The following is a 16,013-nucleotide window of genomic DNA, read 5'->3' as shown; positions in this document are numbered from 1 at the left end:
TTAACAGATGAGATCAAGACTCTTCAAAGTATTACTAAAACTAGTCTTGTAGATTTTTCTTCATTATCTTTACTTGTCATCAGACTAACTTCTATCTAGATCAATCTTATATCTGCTATCAACTCTCTTGTCAATATTGTCTTCTCTGATTTTTGAAGTATTGTAGAAATACTTGTTCTTATGATTCTTTATTTATTATGTCTACTTTTGCTGCAGAGCTATCTGTTATTATATCAAACATACCTGCAACACCTGAATCTTACTTGTCTATAGCTGGTTCACCATTATTATAACTGTATCTTAGATGCTCTTGCAGTATATCTTCTTGCTATTAAATTTTTTATTTTGTTAGTGTGTTGTGATCTTTATGTTTGTATTTTCTTACATCTATCTTTCCTGATATATATAGATTTGTTCTTCTTCTGGTAGATATGTTTTTTTTTTAGATAATTCTTAAAAGTCTTTTTTGTGTTTTCAAGATTTTTCTCAGGTTCTCATGTTGATTTCTCAATAGAGAATCCTTTCCACTTCACTAGATAATGTCTCTTGCAGTAGTGTACTTTGTTATTCAAGATTTTATCTACTTTCCACTCATGATGATTGTCTACCAGTACTGCAGAAGAATGTGCTGGCATCTTACTTTTTCTTGTGTGGTACAGTTTCAACAATGAGACAGAAAATATTATAAATCTAATAGCTTAAAGAGAGCTTCAGTTAATATATATTATTTTCCACCCGAGACCAGGAAGGCACAGGATGCCTGTATTTTTCGATACCATTTCACTTATTGTTTGGGTTATACCATATCATTCAATTTTTAAAAATAGATGCAATTCCGCTGTAGCCATTGGTAGATTGTCTTGGTATATGGGGTTTGAAAATAATTTTGTAGTGTTCGGTATGGAAGCCAATTCTGGGAAGCACTGTAAACGAGCCAGGCAGCTTCGAAATCAAGAGACAAGCGGGGGTATCAACTGGTTTTGGATCCCCCAAAAAAATGAATTTTTCTATTGGGTCACGCGAGACAGAGAGTCTCGGTCCCAGGCAGTCTTCCGTAGCGAAAAAGACAAAAAAAAGAAAAGGCATTTTTCGGAAGAGCAGGATGTCGACTCATCCAAGTCGACCGTCCGCCACCCGGCTAAACGGGGAATGATGCAACCACCGGATAAAAAAAATTAAGAGAGAAGGGGAAAAAAAAAAAAAAAAAAAAAAAATTTTGAAAGGAAATCGAAAAACCTGGCAAACCAGCGTATGAGCAAAACGAGGGCAGATGGTGTCATGGAGCAAAGCGGTTATGATACGTCAAATCTCGCTAAACGGGTAAACCTTCTTCTCCATGACACCGAAGCCAGAGCATGTACGGAGTACAGAGTACTCCGTATGTAACCAACTTATCGTGTTGAGAGAAGAGAACGAGCAGAAGAGAACGAGAGAAGAACGAGAGAGACAACCAGCACAAGTAACTAGTTAACTAGTTAGGCTTGGCAGATTAGTCAGCCTGTTCCACGTGACTCTATGTAAGTTACCTGGTGTGTGTACAGTATGGTAAGGCTGGTGAAATGGGGTCAAAGGGCGAGCCAGCGAAAAGCCCCTGATCGGCGGGTACTGGGCTGGCGCTAAGCAGGATCACGGCTGCTGGTTGGCCAGCCGCTGCGCTTGGCCGCGAGCGATGCGTGACTGGCGCCGGGCACACTAACCGACCACGGCTAGCGTGGGAGGGCGGGCAGCGGTACGGCGCTAGTAACGGGGTTAGTCAGCAGGAGAGGTACCTGCCTCCCGCCGTAGCGCCCGCAGAGACCGCGTTTCTTCGTTCGAAACTACGACTGAACGGTGGTGGTGACCAGGCGATGCGGTTATTCTTGTTCCCTTCCACCGTCCACGATGACAACAGCAACACCAAACACCAACAATGAAACCCAGCCCTCGTTTGACCAACCTTCCACCTGCCACAAACCTTTTCTCCGCCCACAATCCTGCCCACCACCACCTCCTCCTCCTCCATCACCACCACCACCACCACCACCACCACCATCCTCCATCCTCCATGCCCATCGTCCTCCCTGCTCCGACCGCCCGCCTGTGTCGCTCTCCTGTGCGATCCGAGTTAATACCTTGACGCGTTTTACCTGCTTCCACTAATTTTACTTTCCCACAATCAACCACTCCCATCTTTCAAAAGGAGAGCCTGCACCTCACAGCGTCAACCAAAAAAGGTCCATCCCACCAACCAGTCCATCTCCTCGCCATTTTAAAATCTTCCCCAGCTGCGGTACGGTGCTTTTTCAAACCAAGCAGACAAAACCATGCCATCCCCAGCCTCGACTCCCTCGTCGACCGCTGGTCGATCGACCAAGATGAACAAGAAGACGAAGACCATCGTCCTCAAGCTCACCTCCTCCCTGCTCAATCGATTTCCCGGCGTCGCCACCCCTGGTGATGACCAGGAAGCGAAGTCCAAGGCCTCGTCGTTGTCTCCCACCTCCTCCCCAACACCCGTCGGTCCCTCTGCTGCCTCGGTCGATAATGCCTCCGAGCCTCGATCGAGCCCACCGGTCGCTGAAGCCGCTGCCACAGCTGAGTCCCCCAAGAAGAAACCGGGCACTCCTTCCAAGACCGGCACTAAGAGAGCAGCTGGAAGCGATGCTGGTCCAAAGCCCAGAGCTCGACCAGGTCCGAAGAAGAAGGCCAGATTGTAAGTCTCCTCAGCTCTTCTCTATAAAAAGGAAAAAAAATTTTTTTTTCTTCCCCCCGTCTCCTACCTTGATTTTCTCCCTTTTTGTCTCTTATGTCTCTCATCTTGTCTTATTCAGGTAGACTAACACCCGGCAACAGGGACGACGGCACTGTAGACAGCAACGGACGAAGCACCGGTCCCACCACGACCGGAACCCACAAACTCGGCCCCAAAGCCAACCAGGGAGCTATCAACGCCGGACTTCGCGCCCTCGACCGAACTGGCAAGCCCTGCCGTAGGTGGGAACGCAAAGCATTCCAGCTCAAGAGCTTCACAGGCACCGCCTGGCAGGTCCGAAGCTGGCGTGCTCCTCCCAGGCCAAAACCTGCAGACGTCACCATGACCGACGCAGACACAGCCGCCGCGACGCCAGCCGACGATAAAAACGCGAACAACAAGGACAACATCGCCTCCAGTGCTGTTGCAAGTGAAAGAAGCAACGCTGGAGAAACAGCCACTCCTTCATTTCCCGGCAACGCCGAAAGCTCTCCCGCTCCGGTGGCGGCTGCGGCTTGATATCTAATACCTTTTCCACCTTTCCTTTTTTTTTTTTTTTTTTTTTTTTTTTTTACAGAGCTGTTGGCTCTCTTTTATTTCAAAATGATACCATGGTTTATTTTTTCACCTTCTCTTTTCTTCCAATTCAACTTCCCTGTGTATGAAATACTTTGTTTTAAGCATGTACTCATACTATCGGCGTTTTTCATGTTACAGGCGTCTCTCTTCTCTCTTTTTATGTCGTCGGCATGTTGCCCAACCCCCTTTTAGAACACTGGGAGAGAGACAAAAAAAAGAATAATAACTTTCCTTCATAATAAGGGCTTTTCTTTCTTTGTTCACCCCACCCTTTTTTCACCTTTTTTTTTTTTCCTGCTTTTTCCTCTTTTTGTCATTTTTACTATAAGAAATGTAAAATTCTTATTCTAATATCACTCTACGCTTGATCGGAATGGGTTCTCGTACATATTGAAAGGTACGCACCGTCTCTCCACAAAATCGCAGTGTATTTCGGGGTGTTTTAAAAAGACCTGGCAGCTCGAAGGACCTCCTTCATGAGCAAGAGATATTGACTACATGGAATATTGGACTAATATGTCCTTATCTTTAGAAAATCAAGTCCCTTTTTTTTGTCCTCTCTGTTACACTCATCTCACACGTCTATAACAACAACCTCTCCCCCCTCCCTAGAGCGGAAGGCCATCCCTTGCCCGCTTGCCTGCCTGGCTTGCTTACTCTTGACGCTCCTACGCCCGATTAACCATCAGGACAACAAGAACAACCCAAGCAACCGTCTATCGTAGCCAAAGTAGAAGAACAAGACATTTCTCACAAGCTTCAACTGCAATCTCATGCTTTAACTTAACTTAGGTCGGGTTAGGTTAGGGAGTAAGGTATGCAGTCTAGTTATATGCTCTGCCTCGAATAACCTTGATAAACCACTATCCTCCTCCTTTTCATTCTCCCCGGCCGCAGGGTTCACATCAGGTTAAAAAAGAAAGGGGAACAAAAAAAAAAAAAAAAAAAAGAAAGGCCGCAAAACCATGAAAGGGAGGAGGATCAGATACAACTTGATCGATACCATGAAAAAGGAAAACGGTAACAACAGCCATAATTAAAAGAGAAGAAAAGAAAATAAAGCCATGCTGTTATTTAAGGAAAAATAGGAAAAATAAATATGCCTGGTTGACTCCCAAACCCCTTTCCTCCCCGCCTCCCATTCCAAATACTTTGCATACTAGTTACCCTTTGAGTGGTCCCAAATTTATCCTGTTAAATAGTCGTTTCGAACATTGATAAACGCTCCTACGCCGCCGTCCTCGCTTATTTCGTTGATGAGCGCCTCGGTCTGCTGATAGAGCCGCTCCAGGGCCGCCGAAGAGGATTTGCCCAGGGACACTATTGCGAGAAAGGAATTTTTTTTTTTTAGATAAAGAGCTAGATATAAACCAAAAAAGGGGGAAAAAAACAGAGGAAGAAAGAAGGGAGAAAAACGTAGCAAAGAGAGGTATACATACCTAGAATCGCAGAATTAAGCTCCTCTGCCACCACAACCCGCCCACTGGGGTCTAGTAGGTGTCCATGAGGCGACGTCTTCGGGTCCGAATAAGCAACCAAGGAAAATATATCATTCAGCGTCTTCTCATATTGCTTCTTGTCATCGTTCATGTAATCTGCTTTTAACTGCTGCCCGTACTCAAGTGCTTCTTTCGCACGGTACAAATCTTTCGCCGCCGGCTCGGTGTCCATTTCCTCGGGGTCCTGAACGTCTTGCATCTGATGGTCCAGTTCCATATCGTGTGTGAAAATATCTCCGGAATTGTCGCCTGCCGGCTCCTTGGTCGATTTGACTCGCTTGCCCGGCTGCGAGGTCTCCGGTTCGGAATAACTACGCACTATCTCCAGGAATTTTCTGCATCTTAACCGGAAATATATCTGAGGATTGTTTTCTAATACGGTGTCATAGTAAGTTTTTGTCAACTCCAATGCCTTGTCGATGTCTCCGTCAAGTATAGCCGTGCGTATTTCTGCGGAGGAAGTCAGTGGTCTGGGAACAAAACAGGGAAGAGATGACATAGCGTACGTTGTCTGTTAACCGCATCGGCATCGTCTTCAACGGTATAATCTTTCAATGGCGTAACGCGGCCGTTTTGCAATGCTTTCGTTTCCTCTCTGACCTCTTCGGCAAATGCCCGAGCAGTTTCCACGTAGCCGTCATGGGCCAAAAACTGTGCGACAAGTTCTTGAAGCAGCACTGACTCGGTTAACGGTGGATATAGGTGTGAAACATTCGTAGACCGTATATCCATTTGGATGTTGCGTCTCTCTTGCTAAAAGAATAACGCAAGAAATAGTCCGCGTTAGTTTCGTACAATCTTGGGGGTTGCAACCCAGAATTAACTTACAGCCATCATTCTATCAATATCAAACACAAAAGGGAATTGCCCAAAATTCGTTTTGACATGGCATCCAGGATACTTCTTCATCCCAATGGACGGAAACACTTTGCCGAGCTTCAAGTCACGGAATGCATTGCCTGGACGCTGAATTTAGCCACATGCATAAGATGAGAGCAGCAAGCTTTGAACATTCCACCAACTTACCAAGGAACATTCCATTTTTTGTGAAAAACGCGGTCCCCGTTGCAAAATTAACACCGCAGCCGATGGTGTCTTCCACTCCAAAGGTAGGCCCATACGGCTTTCCTTGTCCTTGATTGTCGCCAAAAAAGGTCTTTCCATCGTCTCCATGATAAGCCCACGATTCTTGCTCCCAACCTGGAAGTCTCTCCAGAGATGCCTTATTGTTCGAGAACCCCATACCGATCATCCTATCGGGACCCCGTCACAGGTCAGCAACCACATTCGCAGCCAGCAAAATGTAAGAAAGAGGCATAACGACAACAACAACAACAAGAACATACCCATCTGCTGATTTCGCTATTATAGTAACCTCGTAATAGTAGATCCCACACTGGGGCGGCATAGGATGATTGGCCCGAACGGCAGCCGCTTCAAGCTCTTGTTTGTTCGCTTGGCCCATGTATCGGACCTCCAGCCCATCACCCATTAAATCCAAACCGCTATATTTGTCCAACTCGTTCCACCTCGAAGGTAAAGGCGACAATGTATCCTCGTCGCTCGAAGCGTTATGTTCAATGATATCATACGTCATTCCCCGATGAGACGGCGCCATCCGGTGTAGATTGGCATTGCTCGAGCTCGTAGAGAGGGAGGGTGCATTCGACGACTGTGCGGAAGAGGAGTCCTTGTGCCCCGTTGCTTTAGACTTATTAGCCGCCGCCAGCTGAGCGATATACTTTGAGCTCTTCAGATACGACGGCGTGAAGAACTGATTTGTCTGCTGCATGAAGGTCGGCCCTCCTGCTCCTGCTCCTCCTACTACCACTCCTCCTCCTACTCCTCCGCTCCCGTATGCCAGGGCCTTTGCAAACTGCCGCGAGTGGTCCGGCAGGCCGGCGGCCCTCCGCCAGCTATTATTCCCAGAACTTGCTCCGCCGTTCATCTGCATTTCTTCATCGAAACTGTAGCCCGCCTGCCTGTGTAGCCGGTTGTACTGAGGGGGGTATGAACTGCTCGGGGTGGCTGTTCCCAGACTCGCGGGGGCGCCAGACCAAGCCGGAGGGTGGTGTGTGGATGCGGCTCCCGAGACGACAGAGGCGTACGACGATCTTCGTGGGTAGGATATTATGTTGGGTCCTGAAGAGAAAGAAGCTGTGTTGGGTGCTCTGCCGGAGCCTGAGGGGGAGTGAGGGACGTTGGTCATTCTTCGGCCACGGTAGAGTCGGAGAGACGATCCATGCAACGACAGTAAACGCAGAGGACCATAGGCATTCACGGACCGGGGAGGCGATTCCAGACAATCCTATTGAACCAAATAAAGCGACGAAAAAAAAAAAAAAAAAAAAAAAAAAAAAAAGATCGCTAATACCGGAGGGGAGGGGGGAGGGAACAGGTGGCTCGGGCTATTTGGAGAGATGCGAGGCAGCGATTTCAAGCTCACAAGGTCTAGAAGTACCTAAATAAAGGAACACAGCATAGTGAGGACAGAGGATTCTTAGGTTTTAAAAGATTCTGTAGATATTATCTAGAGGGCGAGGTCTGAGAGAAAGAGGTCACGTTGGTAGAAGTGCAACCTCTCGCCATGACATTCGAGGAGCTTATTTAAGTGATCGCCTGGCACCAAGTACGGAGTAGTTTACTAACAGTCAGCCAACCAACCAACTGGGAGGGGAGAGGGTTTTGGTCGTTTTGTTTTCCCCCCCAGTCGATCTCACCAACCGCATCATCCGGGGCAAACACCAAATCAGCCACAGTTGGACGGTGACGAGACACTTCCAAGGAGCGCTTTTCCACTACATGGAACCAGCTAGGATACGTATGCTATGTTTGTTGATGAGATGAGAGACGAAACGGTCTCTTGAGCAGTGAGCAGAACCAAGTTATCACGTCAATCAACTGCCCGGCTGCCGAAACTTGGCCGTTGAATCATCAACAGCCAACTAACTAACTAGTTAACCGTATAACGTAACTAAGCACAGACAGGAGGCCATGTTCCCATCAGCCAACCCGCGGAGCTGCACTCAGACGCAGATTTTGCATCCATTTCCAAGTCCTTTTCATCGAGCAGGTGACCGCCAGCTGAGGAAGAAACTCCCGCGTGAGCCAGACATGCCACTCGGAACCGACCAGGCGATCTCCGTCCAACGCCCTTTTATAGTTTCACGATGCTCCTCCAACCAACCTCGTGGATTCCGCTCCTTGTCAGCTCTCTCATACACACCATGTTCCCTTTGCCGTTCCACTAGGTCTGGCCTTTATTTTTTCAGGCAGAACTAGACCTCCGGGTTGCTTAACCATGATTTATATAGTACATAGCTACGGAGTACTTGACCACCATACGCACTCAGGAGACGTCCTTCCAGACGGTCCATCGCTCTGAGCATGTAACTAAGTATTCTGTCGCTGGATTGCATTAGCACGCTGGCACTTCCAACTTTTGCTCGCCCGGGCAATTCGCGCTCTCCACGGCAGCAAGCAGTTGTTGAAGACAGCCTCGTCCCTTCCCACGCATCCCAGGCCCTGTTCTGCGCCGGAATGGTTGTTCTTTCCAAAGCGTTGCCAGCTCCGCGAGTTGGAGCTTTTTGGACGATGATCTGCCCGGGTGAAATGCCTCGCGCTGGGTTCCCGGGAGAGGCAGAGCGCCTTTCCTCATGTGCTTCCAATAGCAGTCAAACTGATATCCTCAGCAGGTTATCCAGATATACTGACATCCAGTATATCCTTTTCTTTTTTATTCTCTTTCTTCCTTTCAAACTGTGGTCTTTAAATCCCGAAGAAACTTAACACGTCTACTTTCTCCTCACCTGGCTGTGCAGAAGTCCATGCAAAACAAACTGCAATAAAAAAACTAATAATAATAATTAAAAAAAGAAACAGAAGCGCGATTTGTATCTGCTTACCTTCCATGCGGTAGTATCTGGCCGGAGGAAATCGGGATCTCGCTCTCTGATGATGATGATGGGTGCATTGGCGGATCCAGCGACCCATCGGCTCTGCAATCGCGTTCTGCTGCCCGTTCTCTTCTTCTTTGCCATCGTCGCCAACGCAGCGTGTGAATGCGGCTTTCGGATGAACGACACCAGCCAGTACTTCACCCACATCATATACAGCAATTTCACCCAGTATTCACCAGGCAAGAAGCTCGCCTCGAATCCGGAGTTTAGACGTAACTGGGCTATTCAGAGATGGAACATGCCGTCGATCAACTGGGCCACTCCGCTGCCCGTCCTCAACGAACAGGAGAACGTGTATCTGGAAAACGGACACATGGTTCTCCGGCAGGTCGGGTATCCCAAGGAAGGCATCCTAGCGGGTCGCAACGTCAGCGTCGCATCTGTTGCAGGTCAGTCGGGTGATCTGCTGCACGGGAGCTTCAGGACAGAGGTCAAGATTGAAGGAGCGGAGGGCGGAAGCGTTGGCGCGTTCTTCTGGTACCATGTCGGTAATTTCAAGTTCTTTAGGATGCAACCGTAAGGGGCTGACCTGACCATTGCGCCCTTGCGGGGGTTTGTGTCCAGGACGATCAAAACGAGATAGACATCGAGGTTCTGACGAGGGAGATCAAATCCGACCGACTTCTGGTCCACTACACAACCCACCCGGCGATCGACGAGGACGGGGACGTTATCAGGAATGCGACGGCCATTGTCTCCGTCGAAGGAAACGACCCGGCGAATTGGTTCCAACGGCATCGATTCGACTGGAGCAAAGAGGAGTTGAGATTCTACCACAACGGTAGCTTGATGCACGCAAACAATATAAGAATACCGGACGTTGGAGGGCGGGCGCTGCTGAACCTGTGGGCGGACGGGGGCATCTGGAGCGGAGCGCCGAGCACGACAAACGTCTACATGAGGGTGAAGTACGTGATCGTATACCACAACACCACGGCCAGCGACAGCGGGCAGGATGTCGAGTTCAACGACCGCTGTGCCAGGGCCGGCGGGCCGTCGAATGAAACGGTCTGCCTGGACGTCTTCGTGGAGGATGGGGCGGTCGATCCTTCGTCCATCGGCACAGCATTGGCACCACTGCCGTTCTGGGTGCTGTCTCTGCTCTGGCTGGTGCTGGGGGTTATCTTCACAAGTCTCTGAAGGTATCTTTTCTTTTCTTTTTTTTTTTTTTCTTTCTCCTGCGTTTTGGTTTGAGGGGATGGAAACACTCGAAGTAGCGGGCAGGATCAACTAAATGTACCGATGATGTAGTATGTATAAGAATGGATGAGTATTACAGATACCGACTCGTTGATTGATTAGTTTACGAAGTACCTTTCTCCATTACTCCGTACAATTACCTTGAAGGGCAGATATACGGAGTACATACGTACATGACGTACTCCGTACAGTACAATCCTTCTCCGCCGTACGCGCTGAAACAGCCGGCCCATAACCGATATACGCGCGGTCTGGTTGGTCGCCGGGAGTTTCGGTGATTTTACCCTGTTCGGGGCTTGGTGGGCGCTGATTGGCGGGTGGGCCGGGAAAGGGTGGGGAATCGGCGGGTATCGTCGGAGGCCGGCTCAATTCCGGCCAGGCCAATCAGCGCTCAGAGTGGTTTGCTTAGCTTTGTGCTTGGCAATAACCTTGTTGTACCGCCTCGCGCTGCTGCTGGCGGTGGTGGTACATCGCCAGTCCTCGAGCCCCTTTGCATCCTGACACCGTCTGGTCGAATCGGTGGGCGCGGAGACCACGAGAGGGCGACGCTGGAGAGCATCCGAGTGGGCGTCCGACCAGCGCTCTTTGCGCGACGCCGTTTCCTGGCAGTATTTCCACTCTGTCGCCGTGGTGCAGCGAGTGCTCCAGTGACCAGGTCTACTTTGCGTATGTACCTTCCTCCCAGTCACGGGATCTCCTCTGGCCGACCTCTCGATCTGGATATCAGATTTGCCCCTGGAGACGCTGTGTCCATCCTGTCTGCGTGCTGTACTGCCCCGATCTCTTCCTCCCGATGCTGATGGCGGATATCGAAAGCTGCATGCCCTGGAGGCTCGGATGGCGCGGAGAGAGGTGCCTTTGCCCGTTCCACATGCTGTTTTATATGTCTTTCGTAATAGTGGCTTCTGAGGCCGGTATCAATTCCGGCCTCATGAAGGTATATAATCCTCCATCTTTCCCCCAGAATTAGCCTCTTCTCCTGGCGTCTTCTCTCTCAGCAAGGCAGTGATTTTCACGGAAACTTGAGCCCAAGCTTCCCGAGCTGATCTTCCCCCCCACGCCTTTGATCGCTTTTGAAGGCATAAAAGCATTTCTCTCTCTCTCTCTTTGCCATTCTGATATAGACGCAAACTCAACACTCTTCCCCCTCCAACAACCTTAAAACTTGCATATACAACTCTGTTTCTTTCTTTCTTTCTTTTTATCTTGCCGTCCCCAATATTAAACCGTCATGCCGACCCTCGAGGATCGTTCTTCCGCTACCACCATGGACAAGTTCCCTCACGTCCTGGATGATCCGGCCACCTTGCCTCGCTCGCTGGATCCATTCACCATCACCACCTCCACTGGCTTCATGCCTCTGATCATTCCTCCAACCACCCTGCCAGAGGTCTTCGACCCCTTAACATCCCTCCTGGCTCGGCTCCCGGTCGAGAAGGCCGATGGCACCCCAGGCCTCCTTGCCAACTTCGAGCTGGGTCCAGCCGTCCTCAAGGAGCTTCCCGACCTCACCGACGAGGTTGACAAGCTCGTCACCGACGATGGCAAGCCGGATCTGTTCACCATCACTGCCGTCTTCCGGGACTATTCCTTCCTGGCCTCCTCCTACCTTCTGGAGCCTTGCTGGCAGACCTGGAAGACAGATCCTGACAGCGGCTATGGTCTGGGAAGGGACCGCCTTCCACACTCCGTTGCCGGTCCCATGTATCGATGTGCCGAGCTGTATGTTGCTTCTTTATCATCCCCCCGCCCCCCCGCGTCTATATGCCCAATTGTTCCCTTGATGTGTAATGTTAAAGTGTCAATCAAATGTATGTATGTACTAACATCATGTTGTAGTTTGGACATACCCCCTTTCTTGTCCTATGCTGCGGCATACTCTCTCTACAACTACACTCTTGATGATCCATCCAAGGGCCATGAGTACTCCAACTTGCGACTTGTCCGCGCCTTTGAGCGTGGCCTGGACCCCAAGAGCTCCGAAGCCGGGTTCATCCTAACCCACATCTACATGGTTAAGGAGTCCTACGCCTTGATCAGTGGAGCTGTTCGCATCCTCAACTCCCTTGACACCGTCAAGGATCGCAAAGAGATCAACGATGCTTACAGACAGATCCTCACCGCCATGACCAAGATCGAAGAGTGCATGGAAGGTAACATTTCTATTAAACCTGGGATAACAAAGCGTAAACGCTACTGTCAGCTGACCACATCTGTAGACATGTGGAAGAACTCTAAGCCGACTGAGTATCTTGCCTTCCGTGTCTTTATCTTCGGAATCACCTCTCAGTCCATGTTCCCCAACGGCGTGGTGTACGAGGGAATCAATGATAACAAGCCCCTGTACTTCCGTGGAGAGAGTGGTGCGAATGACAGCATCGTACGGCTTCCCCCAACCCCAAACAAACGATACTTCAAGCCTAACCTAACTCCTTCCGAATAGATTCCCCTCTTGGACCACCTCCTTGAAATCCCCATGCCCGATACCCCACTGACAAAGATTCTTCATGAATTCCGGGCCTATCGTCCACTTCCACACCGTGAGTTCCTAACCCATGTTCGCCTTCGATCAAAGCAGCTCGGTGTCCGCGAGTTCTCCATCCAAGACCCGGAGACCGTTCTCTTGTATCTGAAGACTCTCGATCACGTTCGCAGCTTCAGATGGCGACATTGGCTGTTCGCCAGAGAATATATTATCAAGCGGACTCCTCACCCAACAGCAACCGGAGGAAGTCCCATCGTCACGGTATGTCTTAAAACAAAACCGTTTTTTTTTTTTTTTTGGTTACCCCAAGAAGCACCCCTTTCCCAGACACTTCAGAAATCTGACTACCCTACCGTAGTGGCTTCCCAACCAACTGTCTGCCGTTATGGACCTCATGATCTCCACATACGACGAATACGTTGCTCCTATGATCAGTAAAGAAGCTGGAACCAACGGTGCTTCGTCCTCTGCCGCCAACGGTGAAGCAGACCTGGGGTCTACGAAGCACTATAGAGATCAGGTACAGGAGGTGATGGAGACCGTGCGCGACCAAAGGATCAAGCTGGCGAAGGAGGTCGAAAGGTGGTGCGCTGAACGTGGCGTCTAGATAAATAAAGACCGCCGACGCCGCTACATACGGTATGTACGTATATACGAGGGCGGGACGATGCAGCGTTCTTCAGTTTTTTTCATTTCTTTTGTCTACATTTAGCAGGAGGATCAGCAGACCCCCCGAGCGAAAAGTCAATATGGTGGATTTCTGCTGCGAAAGAAAAAAGATTGTGATGATTTCTTTTTTTTTTTCGCCTTCTGCTGCGTTGAAGCGCTGCGTTTCTTGTTTCCGCGACTTGACCACGAAGGGAAGTTTTGAGCGCTGAACAGGGCGTGTCACGAATTTCATTTGTCTGTGTTAGCTAGATCCTAGCTGTTTTAACGAGTCGAAATATAGTTGGGCATTCTTATGGTCCTTTTTGTTTTTTCAGATGCTTTTCCCATCCTCTCAAGCCTGGTACGGCCCGCTATCGTTTTAAACTGTTCCACCAAGGGGTAAAAGCTTCACTCCGAGATGCGGGAGCCTAAATGCCGCCAGTTCCCTCCCCTCACGCGGAAAAGGTTATGCGAGAGGAAGTTCAGAGTGGGGTGTATCGCTTCTGGGCTGAGTCCGCAAAAATTTTTTCTCACATCAATCACGTGTCTCGACATTAAAACATGTTGGTCCAGAGTTGTCGGGTATGTTATCTTCGTATTCTTCCCACAAGGTGAACTCGTCCTAGGAAGCACACCAGGGGGGCTAGAAAACACTCATGTGAGCTCAGCTCGGGATATCTTTTCGGCGTGGGGGGAAAGCGACGGTGGAAGAGTCGGGTTTGAGGTGCTTAAGATCGGCTGGATTTAACATGCAAGCCATACAGCGTTCCCCTGCACATATAGTCATATATATTCGAGGGATATAGTGTTGTATTCTCCTTCACTACGGCAGTTGTGAAACCTGTATATTTTGACTGAGGCCATACTCTATCGCATCCCTACTCACAGTGCCGACGACTATTTTCTCAATTTTCGGCGTCTCTGCGTCGACGAGTTGCTTGATGGTAAGACCGGAGATTCTGGTTGCTGAGAGATTAAGGACTTTCAAGTTGGACATGTTGTTGATGATTAATGGTGTGATGGCGTCGTTGACGCCTATGACTCCTGAAATATCCAGATGGGTGATTGACCTGAAGAGGCCTCTGGTGATCAAAGGTTCTAGGTGCTCTTGCGCAAGGTCCGAACACCATGAGATGGTTAGGTGAGTTAGAGTTTTCTCGTTGTTGACTAGGATCGTCTCTAGCATGTCAGGACTCAGGGGATAGCAGAACTGGAATATGGCGCTCTTCAGACGGGAAAATTGACCAAGTGGGTTCCCCTGCAGTGGAGGGGCGAATGTGCAATGTTCGAGACGCAAGTACTCCAGCGTGACTGGCAAGACAAGAAGTCCATGCAAATATATCCTCATGTACGTGAATTTCTTCAGGCTGGAATAATCTGATAGAGAGATAGCTTGCGCCCAAGGAGAGGAAGGGGCTCCTTCGAAATGGAGCTCTTCAAGATTTGGCATCACTTCTTTAAGTTCGGGCTTTAGAACCAGAATTAGCCCAAGGTCATACGTAATTAGTAGCAAGAACATAACTTACATGCTGAAAAAGAATGTTTCCTGTGACGAGGTATCCCGGAGGGTGGCTGAAAAGGATCCTCAAACAACGCAAATTTGAAAGTTGCGGCAGAGAGCCAGGAGTGTCGGAGGATACGTCGACGAATGCTTCCACTCGCTCGAGGCGCGGGCAAGACGACATTATATCCCAAAATTTGTCCCTTGAAAGCGTGCATTTGAGCACGATCAAGGTTTTGAGATTTTTCAAATTGACGACAGGGAGAGAGTCGATCTTTTGCTCCGCAGTCACTTTAAGGTAGTTTAGGTCCGGGCAGCGAGACAAGAGCTCAAGGACCTTTGGTATGACGGTGGGATTTATGCGGGCAAGGCTTGCTTCTTTCACGCCGCCGTTGGTTCTGCACACAAAGGCTCGCACTGCGGAGAGACTGACCGGTCTTCTGGCGACGGTAAGGTTGAGATTTTTCCACTGCCTCGAGAGGCCACTGCCCAGCTTGAGCCAAAGCTTTGAGACTTGTATGAATCGTCTTCGCATCGAAGTTAGCCCAACAGCAAATGATGGCACTGACTGTTGTGGTTTTGGGGGTGGGGGGGAGAATACAATGTGGACTGCAAATCTAAATGTTCCAATATCATTGACACCAGTTCGGGCGCTAGAACGGTTAAGGGATCCACTCGCTTTGGAGGGATAATGCGCTTCTTGGTCTTCAGCATCAGAGCTTCAATTTGCTACACGACCGTTAGAGCCATGAATGGACGATAGGAATAATCTGACTGTTCCTAAGGATTGTTAACCGAACCTTACGTTCAGGAGCGTGTTCATCTATCATGCGAAGAGAATAGAAATAAAGCTTGTGAGCCTCCTCGAATTTTTGCATCAGCTGCAGGATCTTCGCGGTTCGAAGGTAGCCCTAGGAGCTTATAAGACACGAATAGGTAGTACTACGCCAGAGAGCTTGGAAAATACCCGCGGGTCGGACTTGTCGATTCGGATCATTTGTTTTCCATCTCTCAAACCAGCTTTCAGGTCACCGAGAGCACAATGTGCGGCAGCTCTCCCATTGAGTAAAGCAACTGAGTCTCCTCGTCCCAGCGCAAGGGCCTTGAATACTCTAGTCAGTGAACTCAGCTACAACCACGTGGGGTGTGAGATGCAACCTTTGAGAAAGCCTCGAGTGCATTTTTATAGTTTTTCCAGCGATACTGTGACTCGCCATGCCTCTGTAGCGCCTTCACGTCCCGCGGCATCGAGGGACCCTGCTGCGGAGGCATTGGTCAAATCCAAAACCCCGCATGGGGGGTTGGTCGGTCTGGAGAGGCCAACTGAGTGTCTTTTGGGGTTGGGACTCGATATTATCGGCAAGCTATGCTCGTGAACCTCTAAGCTGATATCGGCCGCCGGGAGCTCTGA

At 49.4% G+C, this 16,013-nt stretch overlaps 7 protein-coding genes across 7 annotated transcripts; 4 read left to right on the top strand and 3 right to left on the bottom strand.

Moving 5' to 3' along the window:
- Positions 1-867: 867 nt before the first annotated feature.
- CIMG_07796 (uncharacterized protein) lies at positions 868-1,179 on the top strand (the record flags this gene model as incomplete). The annotated part of the gene is made up of 1 exon (XM_001240632.1): positions 868-1,179. One exon carries the CDS (start codon positions 868-870, stop codon positions 1,177-1,179), a length of 312 nt encoding a protein of 103 aa, XP_001240633.1.
- Positions 1,180-1,839: 660 nt separating this feature from the next.
- CIMG_07798 (uncharacterized protein) lies at positions 1,840-3,688 on the top strand. The gene is made up of 2 exons (XM_001240634.2): positions 1,840-2,692; positions 2,833-3,688. The coding sequence occupies exons 1-2, from the start codon at positions 2,304-2,306 to the stop codon at positions 3,248-3,250; spliced, it is 807 nt and encodes a 268-aa protein (XP_001240635.1). The 5' UTR covers positions 1,840-2,303; the 3' UTR covers positions 3,251-3,688.
- Positions 3,689-4,115: 427 nt separating this feature from the next.
- Positions 4,116-7,168, bottom strand: CIMG_07799 (ran-binding protein). The gene is made up of 6 exons (XM_001240635.2): positions 6,156-7,168; positions 5,836-6,062; positions 5,638-5,768; positions 5,316-5,562; positions 4,750-5,259; positions 4,116-4,630 (listed from the first exon to the last, which is right to left on the bottom strand). Exons 1-6 carry the CDS (start codon positions 7,016-7,018, stop codon positions 4,497-4,499), a joined length of 2,112 nt encoding a protein of 703 aa, XP_001240636.2. The 5' UTR covers positions 7,019-7,168; the 3' UTR covers positions 4,116-4,496.
- A 1,595-nt stretch (positions 7,169-8,763) lies between these two features.
- On the top strand, positions 8,764-9,908 carry CIMG_07801 (uncharacterized protein; the record flags this gene model as incomplete). The annotated part of the gene is made up of 2 exons (XM_001240637.2): positions 8,764-9,252; positions 9,333-9,908. The coding sequence occupies 2 exons, from the start codon at positions 8,764-8,766 to the stop codon at positions 9,906-9,908; spliced, it is 1,065 nt and encodes a 354-aa protein (XP_001240638.2).
- A 425-nt stretch (positions 9,909-10,333) lies between these two features.
- Positions 10,334-10,841, bottom strand: CIMG_07802 (uncharacterized protein; the record flags this gene model as incomplete). The annotated part of the gene is made up of 2 exons (XM_001240638.2): positions 10,334-10,625; positions 10,741-10,841. 2 exons carry the CDS (start codon positions 10,839-10,841, stop codon positions 10,334-10,336), a joined length of 393 nt encoding a protein of 130 aa, XP_001240639.2.
- On the top strand, positions 10,645-14,088 carry CIMG_07803 (indoleamine 2,3-dioxygenase). The gene is made up of 5 exons (XM_001240639.2): positions 10,645-11,690; positions 11,808-12,121; positions 12,188-12,348; positions 12,412-12,714; positions 12,812-14,088. Exons 1-5 carry the CDS (start codon positions 11,200-11,202, stop codon positions 13,058-13,060), a joined length of 1,518 nt encoding a protein of 505 aa, XP_001240640.2. The 5' UTR covers positions 10,645-11,199; the 3' UTR covers positions 13,061-14,088.
- On the bottom strand, positions 12,879-15,874 carry CIMG_07804 (uncharacterized protein; the record flags this gene model as incomplete). The annotated part of the gene is made up of 6 exons (XM_001240640.2): positions 12,879-14,569; positions 14,628-15,129; positions 15,204-15,331; positions 15,403-15,513; positions 15,570-15,704; positions 15,761-15,874. 6 exons carry the CDS (start codon positions 15,872-15,874, stop codon positions 13,925-13,927), a joined length of 1,635 nt encoding a protein of 544 aa, XP_001240641.2. The 3' UTR covers positions 12,879-13,924.
- Between the last annotated feature and the right edge of the window lie 139 nt (positions 15,875-16,013).

The sequence above is a fragment of the Coccidioides immitis genome (genome assembly GCF_000149335.2).
Source record: "Coccidioides immitis RS genomic scaffold supercont3.3, whole genome shotgun sequence".
In the NCBI taxonomy this organism is placed as follows: Eukaryota; Fungi; Ascomycota; class Eurotiomycetes; order Onygenales; family Onygenaceae; genus Coccidioides; species Coccidioides immitis.
Note: the sequence above shows the minus strand (reverse complement) of the source record. Positions and strands in the feature narration are given on the sequence as shown.